The sequence below is a fragment of the Alligator sinensis genome, unplaced genomic scaffold (genome assembly GCF_000455745.1).
Source record: "Alligator sinensis unplaced genomic scaffold, ASM45574v1 scaffold74_2, whole genome shotgun sequence".
Lineage (NCBI taxonomy): Eukaryota > Metazoa > Chordata > Crocodylia > Alligatoridae > Alligator > Alligator sinensis.
The window spans coordinates 1,147,229-1,163,612 of NW_005841931.1; the positions used below are offsets into that span (position 1 = coordinate 1,147,229).

The 16,384-nt window shown below is 43.4% G+C and overlaps 1 protein-coding gene across 1 annotated transcript in view; it reads left to right on the forward strand.

Moving 5' to 3' along the window:
- Positions 1–16,384, forward strand: part of GNPTAB (N-acetylglucosamine-1-phosphate transferase subunits alpha and beta) — a 98,115-nt gene that overhangs the window by 30,935 nt on the left and 50,796 nt on the right. Inside the window, exons 8-10 of the mRNA XM_025198926.1 lie at positions 9,196–9,357; positions 12,758–12,937; positions 15,389–15,559. Coding sequence (XP_025054711.1) covers positions 9,196–9,357; positions 12,758–12,937; positions 15,389–15,559 — 513 coding nt within the window. The remainder of the gene's footprint in view (positions 1–9,195; positions 9,358–12,757; positions 12,938–15,388; positions 15,560–16,384) is intronic.

Below are 16,384 nucleotides of genomic sequence, written 5' to 3' on the forward strand. Positions count from 1 at the left end.
AAAGAGTGTACTTTAATTGTACTTTTTTAGAATTCCCGTTTTTTTCTTTTTTTTTCTTCTTTTTTTTTGCACAGAGATGTCCTGGCCAGCCTACTGGCAAAACTTTTCATGTATGATCCTGCAGTTTAGATTACAGCGTTGCTGATAATTGTCATTTTTCTCTCTCCAGGTTTGAGTTCTGTTTTCCTGTATGAAATATGTCTACTAATGCCTCAAGTAGTTGCTTTCAAAAGACAAATCTTCTGTAACTGTGTCTCTGGTAGCTTTCTGAGCAGGGTTAGGTTTGCTACTGTTCAGTTGGTCAAGAACCGAAGTCCTAGCCCAGGGGTTTTCAACTTTTTCGGATCAGCATAGCCCTGGTGGCCAGGCACAGAGCAGTGTATCCCCAGTGGCCAGATGCAGAGTTGGGGTAAGGGGGAGGTGGCATGAAACCTTCCCCCACGCCCAGCCGGGTGGGTGGCGCCTGCGCGGCAGCACAGGTTGGTGCGTGGTGGCACTCCGTCCCTGCCTGCCTGCACGTCTCATAGGGCCTTCTCAAGTGCCCTCAGGGTATGCATGCTCCCAGTTGACACCCCCTGTCCTAGCCATTTGTATTCTCTAAGACAGTGGTTCTCAAGCTTTTTTTTGTACCGGAATAGTTTTTTGTGTGCACACCCCTGGGGGAGGAATAGCGGACATGTGCCCCCCCCAGATTTGTGCTTGGGGTAAGGGCAAATGTGGACTGCCTGCTGCGGGCTTGGGGCTCTCCGCCCTGCTGCCTTTGCCCCAGGAGCCACGCAGTGGCTGCACGTTTGCTGTCTGTCCGGCCGTGGTGGAAGTGGCAAGTTGTGCCTACCACTGCCAAATGGGCAGGGGTCGTGTGGCCAGTACGCACCTCATGGGGCAAAGGCAGGGCAGAGAGCCCCAAGCCTGCAGTGGGCAGCCTGCATCTGCCCTTGTCCCACTTGGCTCCAGTTACAAATGTCCCCGTTCTTAAAAATGGTGGTGGCGGCGCCTGAACTATAGTTCATTTGACAAGCCTTAGTTCAAGGGCCATTTTTAAACACCGGGCTGCTGATCCCCTGGATGAGTCACTCACAGCTCCGTTTCGCTCCCTGCCCTGGCCCTGGGGTCCCATTCACCACCCTGGCTGGGCAGTACCCGCAGCATCTGCTGCTGCCCCTGCCCCACTCCTTTCCTCACTGTGGGGGCCTCAGTCTGCCCCCCCTCCCCCAACACACCTTTTCCCCTCCACAGACTTACCTGCAGGGCACTGCCCTCCACCCTGCCCAGCTGTGCTCCTGTAAATCGGTTATTGGATCAGTATTGGCCAGTATGCCTGGTGAATAATGGGCTATTGGTATCAGTCAAGAAAATCTGTATTGGTGCACCCCTGTAAACAAGTATGGTCGTTAAGTCTATTCTGAAAGATGAGCTCTCTCTCCCTCTATAAACATTCTCCCCCACCTGGCTTCCTGTTGGCACTGTGGCTATGCAGTTCTGGCACCACCTTCAGCAGCTCAAAAAGGATGGGGTGCAATGCAGCATGCCAAGCATCTGTCCCACCTGCCTGCCGCAATGAACTGCTGCAGAGCCACTAGTCTGTGCCAGCCACATGTGGGGGCTCAGCCTGGGGCAGCCACCCCTGACTTCCTTGGTGTGGCGCAGCAGCTCATCATGGCGTGTGGTCAGGACAGCTACTTAGCACATTGCGTTGTGCCGTGGGCCCAGATGCTGGCTGCTGTGATGCTAAGTCTGTGCAGTGCCAATAGGAAACTGGGCAGGGGTGGATACAGGGGGACAGAGGAATCTGCATACTGCACAGCCTGGCATCGCCTGCCCCTGGCTGCGGCAGAGCGGAGTGGCATGGGGTGCAGCTCTGCATCCACAGGCTCCCACGGTGGCCAGTGGGCCGAATAGGATCAGTTGCCCCTCTCCTAACAGTTCGCCAAAAATCCGTAAGTGGCCCTCTAGCACAAATAATTGCCCACCCCTGTTCTAATGCCTTTATTTCAATGCATGGGCCCCTTAGTAAATAAATATTTGTTGTTCGTTATTGACTGTACCCTGTTTGCAGTGTGGGCTAGATACAGTCCAGACACCCTGCCTCACCCTCAGCACTCTGGCCTCAAGCTCCCCCACTGCACTATGCTTCTCTGGTACTCGGGGTGTGGGCTCCCTTGGGTACTGTGGACTGTGCAGTGCTGCACCACCCCATCGTATAGGGCAGGGGCAAGAAAGGAAAGCTGGAGGCATGGGGAACCCTGAGATCCCAGCTGCTGCTGCAGCTGGAGCAATGTGGGGAGTGGTGGCCAGGTGGAAGAGCCTGGGAGGCTGTAATTTAACCCCTGATCCTAGGAAGTGTGTCCACCTAGCTTTTTTGTTCAGCATGTAACTGCATATCTTGTTCTCTGACATCCTTCTCTTCATCTGCCTCAGTCCCCATCTGAACTCTACCTTTGTCTCCTTATATCTTCTCATCTATGAGCTCTATCAGGTGGCACTTCATGCATAAATAGATTTCACCAGGTACATACTCAAGTCTGTCCCATATCCTGCTGCATCTGTATCCAGTCATCTTCACTGTCTGAGGTTTCACTCTTTTCCTTGCCATTGCTTGCTTGAAAACGGTGAAATTAGAGTTGCTGTGCCCTAGAGAGGGGGCAGGGTTTTTGTGTGGGAGGTGACATTTCTCCTGCCGCAGCTCATTTCCCCTGATAACATTTAATTTGCCCACAATGCACCCACCCACTGTGCTGTTTGGATACTCCTGTAACAGATACATACCCACGGAGATGAAAAGTGGGTGAATTTTGGGCGGTTTTACCAGCACTTACAGGTCCCACTTAAAATTCAGTCTCTTTGTAGTTAGCACTGTGCATACATGCGTATACATAACTAACAGAACGATTATCTCTAATCTCTGATTTGGAACTTACACCTAAAGGCTGAAAAGGACAAAACAGTGCTACAAATTGGGTTAGAGGGCTTGTTTCCTGTATGTATCTAAATTTTAATTTGCAGTAATTCTACTGTATTACCTTTTTTGCTGGTAGTTTGTAGAATCATAGAAAAATAGAGCTGGAAAGGATCTCAGGAGTCATCTATACCAGGGCTGTACAATTGGTGAAGCACATGTGGCCCCCAGAAAGGTTAATATATGGCCCCCACTGTCCGTTTCTCAGCCTTTTTCTTCCTGAGGCCCCCCTAGCATGCTATAAAAACTCCACAGACCACCTGTCAGTGCCCTTCACTCCTGACGTGCAGCTCCCTGGCCTTGCTGGTGTCCCTCACTCCCAAATCACAGCCCTCCAACCCTCCCAGCCTTGCTGGTACCCCTCCTGACCTACAGCCCCCGGCCCTGCTGGCATCCTTCACCCCTCAGCCCTGCTGGTGCTTATTCCCACCTTGGTGCCCCCCAGTGTGCAGGACAGGTGGGTGTGACGAGGGTGAGGGGAAGTGCAGGGTGGCAAGACTTGTTGCTGCTGCCACCGGGACCTCTGTGCCAGCGGTGTCACCAGCAGCATGAGGAGTAACTAACAGACTGGTGGGATGGGGCTGTGCTGCCCTTACCTCCTCGCGCTGCCCTTACCTCCTCGCACTGCCCTCACCTCCTCATGCTGCCAGCTCTACTCCCCTCAGGCCACCTGCACTGCCCCCCATCCCACCACGCCTCTGGGGTAGAGCTGCGGCCTGGCATGCAAGTGGCTGACAGCAGGAGGAGGTCATGGCAGTGGGGCCCCCGTTACTCCTTGTGCTGCTGGCAGCTCAGCTGGCACAGGGGTCCTGATGGTAACAGTAGTGGCAGGGCAACAAGTCTCGCCACCCCACTCCACCCTCTTGCCCTGGGTCCTGTCATAACCCAAAGGTATGATTTTGTGTGTGCTTCGGCACTAGAATTATTCCCGCTAAATTGCAGCTTCGTTGCACGGTGGAGTTTTCTGCTGCAGAGGAGAACCCCGGTGCAAGGGAGAATTTCCCGCCAATTTGTGGCGGCTAACGATTGGCCTGCTAGCCATATAAGAGGCTTGAGCAGTTTCCGCCCAAGCCGAAGAGGACTCCACATCCATCTCGTGGGGACTCTGGGTACACGGCAGGGTAATAGAAACCCTGTGTGATATTCAGAGGAGTTTGGTGACCTGATCCATTGCCCACCTCTTTCCGTCTTCGAGTGATAATTTTTTATAAGACGTATCTACGAAGTTTCTATTTTGGTGGCGCGCTTGTCCAGGGCATCCGGAGCTCTGTTTCCGTGGAGCCTAGCAAACTCCACGTGATTGTTCGTGTTGTTTTGTTTGTAACTGCAACTCAAGCAAGTTTTCCAGCCTGCACCACAACCATCTTCGGTGTAAGTAAACAATCTTTAAATCTACCATTACGAGTCCATGCCTAATTCTAGCGTGTTGCCCGTTCTCTCCGACCCCATGTGCCCGGGCTGCTGGCCACAGCCCGCGCAGAGCACAAAAAAGGGCCCGGCTCACACCCGGCCCGCACAGGTCCCACCTGCTAGGTTGTGGAGGTGGCTCCTGCCCATGCCAGTCTGCCCAGGCTGCAGCCCCATACCTGCTGTGGGTGCATAAATCCAGAGGGAGAGGGAGCACACGCCCCCGTGCCTCCCTGATGCATCGGTTATTCCCTCACCCCTTCTCTCCCACATCCTCGTTCCTCAAGCACAAACCCCCTGAAACCTGGGGGTTGAGATCCGCTGATCTAGTCCAACCTTTTGCCTAAGGTACAGTCATCCCTGTCTAAATCATCTAATTCAAATAATGCTCTGAGATTCTCAATTAAAAGGAGTTAAGTGTGTATTTATGTCCATGGTTCACTCACGCCCGTCCGCCCTGGATTCCCAGTAACTCCTCTCCAGTAGCTGTTTTCCAGTACGTGACTACAAGAGGTGATTATAATCGAATTGAAATTACAGCAAAGCTGCCATTAGGAAAGGGAGTTGGATATAAAGGTGGGGGAAAAAAGGAGGTTGGAGGAATTTTTAAACAACGTTGATACATTTACACATGGTATTCCTGACTAGTGTAATAGCATCTCTTCTCTTTACTGTACATGCTTCTGGACGTGAAGAGCTCTAAAATAGTTCTGAACTGTGTTTGTAAGAATGTTTCCTTGAAGATTGTCATGAGTTTACTAAATTGTTTTGTACTCATGTGAGCTTAAGCTGAATTTGAAAAAATGTTGTTTACAAGGCAGTTAACTCAGTAAGGAAAATCTGAAATTAAAAATAAATTGCAAAAACAACTTGTTTGTTATGTCTAGATACTAGAAAATCCTGAAAAGCAGGATGAACTACATGGTTTTAGGAGAAACCAGGAGCCCTCCGTCTTGGCTTTGTCTTTGTACTGTGTGGCCTTGGACATTTGATTAACTCAGAGGGGCACAACTGAACTTTATTGAGGGCTACTTGCAAGATGCACTTTCCAGTGCAGGGCCACTGCTACTCGAATTTGTTCATGGAAGCCCTCAACATGTTTGTAAGCTAGAAACTGCAAATGCAGCAACATTTGCTGATTAAGAAACTGCCATAAAGTGAGAATACAAGACGTGCTGTTTGCTTTCGAAATCCGTTTAATTTTGGGGTATAGAAAGTTGTGTAATAAATATTTATGGGAGGCCACAGGGATTATCCTTGCAGGTCACATGTAGTTGGCAGGATGTTATGTTAAGCACTCCCAGGTTAATTTGCCTATGTACTTTTTAAGATGAAAATTGGGAATAATAATTTACCTGTTTCATAACAATGTTGTTGGGTTCATTTAACATTTGTAAAGAAAGTAATGTGTTGATAAGCAGTGACCTTGCATGGTGAAAATGCATATCTGACTGTTTACAGAACTTCCATATTTAGCCTAAGTAACACGTTGGTAGTAAGTTTGAAATTATTGTTCGTGTCTTGGCTGCTTGTATTTTCACTGCTCATATTTGTTTCTCTGTTTTGTACATGTTTAGTTGTGGTTGAAAATAACTGACATTGAACTTTGTTGTATTTTCTACTATATCAGCTGAAGGTACAGTGTTTAACCACTTGATGGAGCCCTTACTCTTATCTTCAGCAGTTGTTCTATTAAGGAGTTCCTTAAATCAGCATTTCTCAACCCGTGGGTTGCAACCCAAAACGGGGTCACAAGAATATATACAAAAGGGTCATGAACAAACTTTAAAAAAGGATCCTCTGTTAAAGGAGAAACGGGGGGGGGGGCGGGCATGGAGCTGGGGGCCGGTGGGTAACAGGCTGGGAGCGAGGGATACTAGGTCAGGACTGGCCATCAGATGGGTTTACAGATGGGTCCTGGTACAAAAAAGGTTGCGAACCACTATCTTAAATGAACTGCCAAGATAATATATTGGACATTTTTTCTTTGCAAAGGAGACCGGAAAAAATATGCTTTTCCTTGTGTTTCTAATGAGAAACAGGTACCTTCTAGCCAGAAAAAGAGTATAGTGAGTGGGGAAATAATGATGTAAGAGCCAAAACATTGAATGGAGTGCCTGGGAGGGGAAGGGATTTTTTAGTCAGACTGTTTAAAATCTAGAAGGTTGCTGTGTTTGCACCTGTTTAATTTAAGTAATTGGTGAGAATTTGAGGAAATGGAGGCTTTTTATAGATTCAGCACCCTCCTTCAATTAAAGTGTGAAAGCTTGCAGCACATATCTGAAACCTATTTCTTTTATCAGCTGTAGTTTCTGGTTTGTTGCTATATATATATTTATTCCGGTTACTTGTTAGCCCTTTTCCTTGAAAGCAGTGGAACAGAACCCATGTACTTAAGTTATTTATAGATGGAAAACAATGGCAATGAAATATCTGTATATTTTTGCTCCTGACCACATGTGTGCTACACTACTCCTTTTAGAAATTAATGGTTATAATATGGCTTTTAATGGCATTCCCTTATTAAAAGGGATGATGATAATGTCAGTGAGTGCAGCAGGCAGTATCTTATAGGGGTAGCACCTATGGAATCCCAGTTATATTGTACAAGGGTATATAGCCTGCACACACTAATGCTAGCTCCAGTAGAGAAAGAGATGGGGATCATGCTGTGCGCAGAGGAAGAGGCTTGAATTGCACCTTGTGAGGTTCTATTCTGAGGCAACTTGTGCATTCTGGCTGCTTTCTATACAGGTGTCCAAGAAGTGGGTGGACGTCTGTGATTTTCCCCTGCTGTGCACTCATATATTTACAACTGAGTCACTGACTGGTAGGCAGTATCATGGAGTTGGTCTCCAAAGAAAATTACTGGCCCACATTTCCATTTAAAGGAAGCCTGTTGCATTGGTAGCAACTACAAATGGCACTACATTCACAAGGACAGGCAAAAATTGTCTTCGTATTTTGTCTTTGGCATAACATACAGTATTTTCCCCTTCTCTCCATATCAGAATGTGTCCACTGTCTTGGATTGTTAAATGTTCAGCACCTGGAACATATGAAGAAGGAGTAAAAAGAGGAAAAATAGTAATTTGATAGCAAATTCAGTTAGAAAGTTGTTTGTAACATTTGGTCTGTTTTGTAGTAGTCACGGGAAGACAAGTCAAATAGAAATATTTTTAAAGACTTCTTTTGAGATGGTGGGATGGAAATCTTGTCAGTTCATTGTGTGTGTGTGTGTGTATAAAGATGACATTCTCAAGGCTTGTATAATATCGTTGTCTTCTTAAATAAAGTACATAGCTTATGATGGCAGCTTTGTAATCTGTAGCTTCTCTGTACTGATATTTTTAGAGATTGCTTGTTTCAATCTGTAACAATACCTCAGCTACACAACTAGTGAAGCCATCCTTTCGTCAGTATGTTCGAATGATTCCCTGGAAGGTCCAAGGTTTATCAGCTTTTTCTAATGACAGACTTCATAAGTCAGATTGAAAGCTATCAAATAGCATATGAGTCAAACCATTGACAGCTTTAAAATGTCACAGGCATGACAGCTGGGCTTGTGTTTGACTGCTAAGGGATGGGGTGCTAAACACTGTGACAAGTGTTGTCTCAGAACAGGCAGAAAAGGTCAGATTTGATCAAAAATAAAAATTAGCCTGAGTTAGAAAGTTAATAAATGGAAAAAAAAAATCTAGGATGCTTCAGTTGTTGTGTTGCCTGATACAATATTACTATAAAGTCTTACATTGCTTTTATAAATCTCTGCCAACCAGAAATATATGCAGTAATCCTGAACTCTTTTTATTAGAGGTAATGCTTAATATTTTTGCATTGCACTGACTGAAAGACATATATGCTACTGTCATATTTCAGTCTGTCTTTTAAATATAGATTAATCTAGGGAACTTGAGCATGATTATACCCTTTTTATTTGTATCCTTTTGCACTAAAACATACAAATAAAATCCCTTGGTTGCCTTTTACTTTTAATGAAATGTAGAGTGTCCTGTGCTTTTGCAAGCTGTATTTGCTGTCAGATATAGCAGTTAGTAAGCCCCTTCTCATCCTGTCCATTATGAAATCTGATATCCAAAATAACTAGTGGCAAGAGATAAAAACAGTGACCAGATCAAACAGTTCCGCAGTAACAAATGACCTTAGCAGCAGATTGGCAGTCGTGGTTGAGGACTCAGAGACCCACATGGATTAGTTCTGGAGCCTTTTGTATCTCAAATTTCTGGACCTAGTTTGATCCTTAAACCATTCGAAAAATCTCATGCTGTTAACAGGCAGAGCTGAATCAGTGGCCTTTCATGCCAAGAAAAGTGTCGCTTTAAAAAATAGGGTAGCAGTCCTTTAACCAGAAATTAAATTTAAGGATCAGTAAAACATGAATTTATGGATTTCAATACTTTAGGTAGGGAAGGGCTGGAATAAATTACTAATGTACTCATGAAGTATTGCTAATGCATTCATTGATCATTGATTACAGAGTAAAGAGAAATGTGGTTGGAAACAGTAATACCAACATAATAATACAGGTTTTTTGTGTATTGTTCTAAAAGTAACTTCAGTTTTCCAACACTGTGTTTATCTTTCTTCCAGATACATTCCATGTATTTGAATGTCAGCTGTATTTGCCATTTTGTTCTTCTTCTTCATTAGGTTGCTTTTTTCAGGGTACCTAAACTTTTACCAGTTTTCATCATTTGACCCTTTTAATAACAATAGTGAGAAAAATATAAGTCAATAAAAATTGCAAGTGAGAAAGGATCTCTTCTGTGGATATCTGACACATATTAAAGATTTTTTCTCTGCTTATATAGTTGCAGCTTTATTCAGAAGCCAGCGTAGCCCTCCTGCAACTGAATAACCCTAAGGGTTTCCAGGAACTGAGCAAGCAAGCTAAGAAGAACATGACTATAGATGGAAAAGAACTGGCACTCAATCCTGCTTATTTACTGTGGGATCTAAGCACCATTAGTCAGGTTGGTAAATTTCAGCAAGGAATGTAAAGACTACAGTGTTACAATTTCCAAGGAACAAGGTTAAAGATGTAATGTTAAGGAAAGAGAATATCTTCTAGAAAATCTAAGTTGGGAACTTGAAATTTCTCATTTAAATAAAATTGACCTCAAAGCTTAAAACTTGGAAAGAAGTGTAAGAAGGGGTAGAGCTCCATCAAGTTTTCTTTGAGGACTTTTTAATTAAAATATTTGCCCTTCTCTTACCTATGGTGATAAAACTGTCTGTAACCTAGTCAGTGTAGTTTGGACAGGAAGTGCTTATGTCTGAACTGGTTATTGACTTTCATATAAGCATTTTTATTTCTCATACTGGAAACAGAATTATCTTTACTGAAATACATTTTTTTGTTTTGCTCCTTAAGAGATGTCTTTGGTATACTTTTGCTACAGTTGGAAATGTACTGCTAATGCTGGGGAAAAATAATTGCTGCTTTGTTAAGAGTTTTAAAGAAAGCAAGTTTTGGCCTTTGTATTTTACTGGAAGACTTCAATAAAAGAAAAGAGGTTCCTGATGATAAATGATATGGCCCAAGGTAGTCTTTATCAAAAGGAAAGAAAACGTAACTGGGGAATCCATATTTTCAAACTAAGATTTTTCTTTTAAAATTTCTTCCTCTGAGGTTTGTATTTATCTTGTAGTGAGTGACCAAATTATATTGTATAGAAAAAAGATACATATGTTTTGTTTTTGAGCTACATTCTAATTAGCTTGAAAAAGTTTTGTTATGTTTTTGTAATTAATGAAATCATCTAAGCAAGATTGTCACCTGTCAGGTTTTACTTTAAAGAACTTCTGTCATTATAATGCAAAACCCTGAACTTGGCTTTCACACTTCCTCACGTAAAAAGAATGTGGTGTACATTTCATCAACTTCGGGTGTCTGGTAGACAGGATATTTGGAGTTCCTGAGTTGGAAGTTAAAGTTTTGTGCTGCTGCAATGCCACTGTTAAAACTGTAGTGTATATCACGTTACCTTTTATGTTGAATTTGCAGGGTCTTATTTATAGCAGGTAGAGTCTGGTGAAAGTGGTAAGCAGGAGGTGTTCAAGTAAAGATGTGTTAAAGAAGGAAATCTAACCGGACATTTTCCTTTAAGGAGGTGTGGACGGGTGTTTACTTAAAGCAACCATACCTGTCTTTTTAAAATATTTTTTTTCTGGGAATTAAGTATGTTGCAGTATTAAGTGACTGTAGTTCATGACCTACAAAACGAGTGTAAAAAAGAAATTTGTCCGAGTTTATCTTAAGAAAATACTGGCATATTTGAATTTACATAAAAGTTGATGGTGAATTCATTTTCATTGAACTATTTTTGTTTACTGGTGTTCTTGATTAACAGCTCATTACTTTTTTAAATTCAAGAACAGAGTATTGTATTTTATAATACTTTATTTTATGGTGCATAAATTTTGTTCAAATAAATTACTAGGCTATCACGTTTATGAATACAACTTTTCAAAAGAGCAGAGCCGATAAGAATCCTGTTCTGTACATGGTGGGACCTGGGTTTAATAATAAAAGAAAAAAAGGTTGAAAAGCAATATAGTTTTGGGTCTGTCTACCACAGGAGGGAGTAGGAGATCAGGAAAAAAATGTAGTAATAATCCAGGAAGAGAGGATAGTTGCTCTCTGGGACCTCTTGAAGGTAGAAGAACAAGATCATTGTAAGCATCAGTCGGCTCCTATTACAGTCATGGACAGGCTGATAATATCGTGTGGTCAACATTATTGACAGCTCATGTCAGTGGGCATACTATAATATATAGTAGCTGAAACTCACAAAACATTTGCAATTTAAATTTCTATTGCAAAAGTGTTTCTTTAAATACAGGATTTTTAGTTATCCTTTGACTAAATACTTTTATGGAATCAAAATTTCTCACCCTTGAAAAGGCTACATAAAGCTATGCACGTGTAAACACAGGCTTAAGAATATAAATACATAGTTTGTTAAAAGTCTGAGCTTGTGACTTGTTTATAGTCTTACAATAAGATAGCCGTTGTACACATGATGAAATTGCCCCTTTTAGTGGGTTAATTGCCTTTTTTAACAATTTAATTGCGTAACAGTGTACACGTTCGGCGGCATGTTACAATTTAAATGACTTTTTTACACAGCAAACTAAAAACACATCCCATGTATTTGAGTTGGCTATGTAACAAATTACAGTAGTGTTCCTCATGTGTACGAGGGCCCTATCCCAGGGAAGGCTGTGGGGACGGTGCATGGGGCACTGGAAGCCTGGGCATGGTCAGGGAACCTTGGGCTTGGCGGGCTTCTAGTGCCCCATGTACCATCCCCACTGCCTTCTCTGGCTGCCAGCATACCCAGTTGCCTTCCTGTTGCCTTCCTGGGGCAGCCAGCCTGGTCCCAGGCAGCGGGAAGGTGGTGGGGATGGTGTACAGGGTGCTGGAAGACTGCCACGCCTGAGCTTCCCTGAACACACATGGGGCTTCCAAGCACCCCATGTACCATTGGATCATGCAGGTGCTGCCTGCAAGCTGGGGCTGCACCTGCGCAGCTATCACCCCACCCAGGCAGCCCTGGGGGGCACCACTGCTGCAGAGGAAAGCACTGGGTTCCCCGGCAGCTCGGGGGCTGCATGATCTGACAACAGGTCGTGTGGGCAGCCTCTGCCGAGGAGAAAAGAAAAAAAAAAAGCGGCAAGGGGCCTTGTTCTTTGTTTTTTAGATTTTTTTTTTTTTTTTTTTCTTCCTGGAGCCTGCCTGTGTCTCCCGCAGCTGGGGAATGAGCTGCCGGTGAGTCGCGCAGCCCCTGACTGCAGAGGATCCTGGTGCTTCTTTCTTCAGTGATGGCGCCCCCCTGGGCAGCACCCACCCGCTAGCACCCTGCCTGGGTGGTCCTGGGGGGTGCTGCTGCCGCAGAGGAAAGCACTGGGGCTCTCCACAGCTCAGGGGCTGCTGGCATCTCACCCCCCAGCTGCATGAGAGGTGGGCAGGCTGGTGGGGGGCAGGGGAGATTGAGCCCCTCACTGCCTTTTTTTCCCCCCCTTTTTCTTTTTCTTTTTTCCCTTCTGTGGAGCCTGCCTGCTCCTTGGCAGGGGTCCCCAGTGCTTCCTTCTAGCTCTTACCTGCCTGCATAAAAGAAATAACAAAAAGCCTATTATTATTATTACAGATTTTTTTTACAAAATCAGACCATTTATAAGGAACAGTTTTATTTTTTTCCAGTGTACTTGCTTTTAGTTAAGGTCGCAGTCCTGCAAAAATTGATGCACCCACATTCCAAAACTTACTGTAAGTTGTCCAAAGCATTTCAGTGAGACCTATTTACAGGGTTCAGTTAAGCATGTGTTTAAGCCATTAAAATATAAATGTATCTTTTATTTTATCCATAGTCTAAACAGGATGAAGACATTTCAGCTAGCCGTTTTGAAGATAATGAAGAGCTGAGATATTCTTTACGATCAATAGAGAGGCATGCCCCGTGGGTTCGACATATTTTCATTGTCACTAATGGACAGATTCCATCCTGGCTTAACCTGGATAACCCTCGTATAACTATAGTAACACATCAGGTAAAAATCCCTCAAGAGAGGCTGCAGTGGTTTGAGAGCTGCACTTTTAGTAAAGCTTGTGTATTATTGCAAAGGTAGAAGCAACTACCTTATTTCTTTTTTCTTGTTTTACTAAACTGTAGGGTTTCCTTTGTTTTTCAGTTTGTCACCTTGCAAGGAAGATAAAACTATATCAAACCTTTACTGAGAACTTGTTTCTAAATATCTACAGGTTTTAAATTATTTGGATATCTGTCTATCAGTTCCTTATAGAATCTGTTTTTATTTAGATTGAGGGGAAGTAAATGGTATTTGAAGTTTACACCATAAACAATTTGTCAAAGTCACTGAAAGGCTAGTATATTTAAATTTTAAGACAGGCTGGAATATAATTACTGGAAAGAAGTGGGTCACTGGAAAGCTATTGTGTTGTTTTAAAAAAGCTTACTTTAAAATAAATCTCTAAATTTACTAAATGAATAAAGCACCAAAATATGGTGGTTATTACAAATTGTGAAGTATTTGGGTTTTTGGCATGTTTGAACTCTGAGAAGTGTTAAGAGGCATTGGGTAGGAGTCTGCTGAATTGGGTAGGAGGCGGCTGAACCTGAGGAGGTGACTGGCCAATTTCATGGCCAGCGACCATTGATTGGTGGAGAGGGGTGGGGCTACACAACAGGCAGCCCTCTCAGCCAATCAGCAGAAATTGTGGGAGCAGCAGCCACCTGGGCTCCTTATGTGCCAGCAGCCCTCCCCTCCCCCTGACAAGCTGCATGGCTGAGCCACAGCACCATGAGGACCATTGGCTCTCTCTGAGGAGTCAGTATTTTATTTTCAGTATGTTTTCTTTTCTTATTTTTCCACGGATTTTGTGGATATTGCCCACTTTTCCAGGCAATGCTGGATTTCACATTTTCCACTAAATCTGTGAAATGGTGATTTCAGTAGGTCCTTACCAATGGGATACATCAGGAGAAGCTGAATTAGTCCCTTCAGAAGCAGGATTTGTTTAGAAACTGCCTGCATCATTGGGAGAGGTGTTAGACAAGCTTTCAGGCACAAAATGCCCTTCCTTCAGTCTGGGAAGTTTTATGCTTCCTGAAAGCTTCTCTGACATATCTCTTCTTCACTTTTCATTCCATCCAGGAAGAGCACACACCAACTGCTGAAACTTCCTTAGCCTGACGAAGGGTTTTTGAACCTGAAAGCTTGCTTAATAACTATTCTCCAACTATTTGGGTTGGTCTAATAAAAAATATCAAATTCACCCAAGGAACCTTGTCTGCCTCTGACATATCTCCGAACTCTATAGCTCGTCCAAATGAGATCTTATCAAGCAAATCCTGCTTCTTGCATGTTCTTTGGCCCATCTTGGCTATAGCAACACTACATGCTCACTAAATTACCTGTAAGAAATGGAGATCCATGATTCCCTCCATGTTGTAGTGGCTTCAGCTGGCTTCGAACCCTATACAGATTTGTGTAGCCTGTAATGCAGAAGGCATATAAATATATGCACATATGACCTGTTTGACAGTTCTTGAGGAATGCAGACAGAAGTGCAGCTCCCAGCTGTAACTCAGAATGATTTTTGCAAGCCGTTCTGAGTTACAGTGGTACCCCAGACCAGACAGAAGTTGACTGTTGGTTCCAGGGGAGAGGGAAATCTAGCTGCAGGGCCAGGTTCCCATAGCAATGGACAGGGCTCTCTGCCAGTGCTCACTGTTTTCAGAATGGGAGGGAGGAAAGGGAGCAGAGGGAGCTTGTTCTTGGGCTCCCCGCCTGGTGCTGAAGGGTGGGGTAGGTGAATTGGAGCCCTCCCAACTTGGAGGGGACTGCAGTAGTCCTGCTCCACCTTCCAGGGGATCCTGAAATTCCCCAGACTGAACTCCCTCTGCTCCCTTTCCCCCTTCCATTCTGAAAATAGGGACAGGCTGGGAGCTCCACAGACACAAGTTACAAAAGATGCTATATTTTGTAACGTCTTTATTTGATACCTCATGCAATGAAGGGTCAAATTTTCACCCGGTTGGCCATTTTTAAAGCTGTTTGCAGCCATGCACTTTTGTTTGATCATAGCTATAAACTGCTTTTTGTGGTCAGATCAGGCAAAAATTGTCACTCTTGTCTGCACCCAAAGTGAATGGGAGCCTTTCTGTTGTCTTCAGTTAACTTTAGATCAAATAACAGTCATAGTCTGCCACTTACGTTAGTGTAAGAAGAAGACCAGTGTAAGCATGCAATTTGAAATGTTTTTAGAGCTACAAAGAGAAGATGGTAAAACTGTACTTATTCCTTATTTATTTTCCTGGCCCTTTATTCCTTCCTTTATTTATTTTCTCCCTTTCTCAGCCAAAATAATTTTCATATTGAATAAAGTTTCTCTGCTGTACCTGGCAGTTTAAATCTATGTTAAAAAGTTCTAAAGATGCATATTTTTTTCTTTTCTTTTCTTCTTTTCTTTTCTGTCAGGAAATATTTCAAAATTTGAGTCACCTGCCTACCTTTAGCTCCCCAGCTATCGAAAGTCACATTCATCACATTGCTAGCCTGTCCCAGAAGTTCATTTATCTAAATGATGATGTTATGTTTGGGAAAGATGTATGGCCTGATGATTTTTACAGTCACTCCAAGGGTCAAAAGGTAAGTCCTTATGCTTGATCAGAAACCGTTCAGAAACAGTTTCTAATCTAACATGATGATGTAAGTTCAAGAAATGATATGAAAGGAAGATAGAATATAAATAATTTTTTGAAGGAATATCTATTTTTAAAACGTACGGAATTGGTAACTGGGTCATGGGGACTAAACCCCACATTTTCCATATTTTGCAAGGCTCTAATGTTAAATGTCTTGCTGGAGATTAGCTGAACCAATTTTAGTTTCTTTGGATTCAGCCTCTAATTTGTTGGGCCCTATGTCTTTGAGTTCCACACTTTTCTCACGCTTAAACCTTGCCCTGAACTGTAGAATAACTTGTTTATCAATTCTGCTTGCCCAGCAGGTTTGATGAGTCTGTGTAGCTCTGGTTGATTCCTTCCCTTCCCTCAAACATTTAAAGTAAAAGTATTTTAAAATAGTCTACATGTGTGTCTGTCTCATGTAAAATCTTATCTTTCCCTGATGACAATATGAGCAGGCCTAAAATCTTCAGACATATCCAGAAAGTTATCTGGTCCCAGTTGGGTGGCCCAGGCCCCCAAAGCAGCTTTCCCAGTCTTGAGAGTCCTTTTCAGCCCCATCAAGGTTTAAAAGCATAACAACATTACACTTGCAATCCATTGTCAAAACTAATAGTCCCAGTATTGCCCTTATAAGTCATCAGTGTTTGCTGAGGGATTGTTTATCTCAAGCTATTTTTTTCCTTCCTGCTTGCTTTTCCTTTCCGCCCTCTATTAAAATAACCCAGTTTATTCAGAGAGTAAGTAGTTTCTAGGTCAGCATACCATATGCATAAGCATTTCCAGT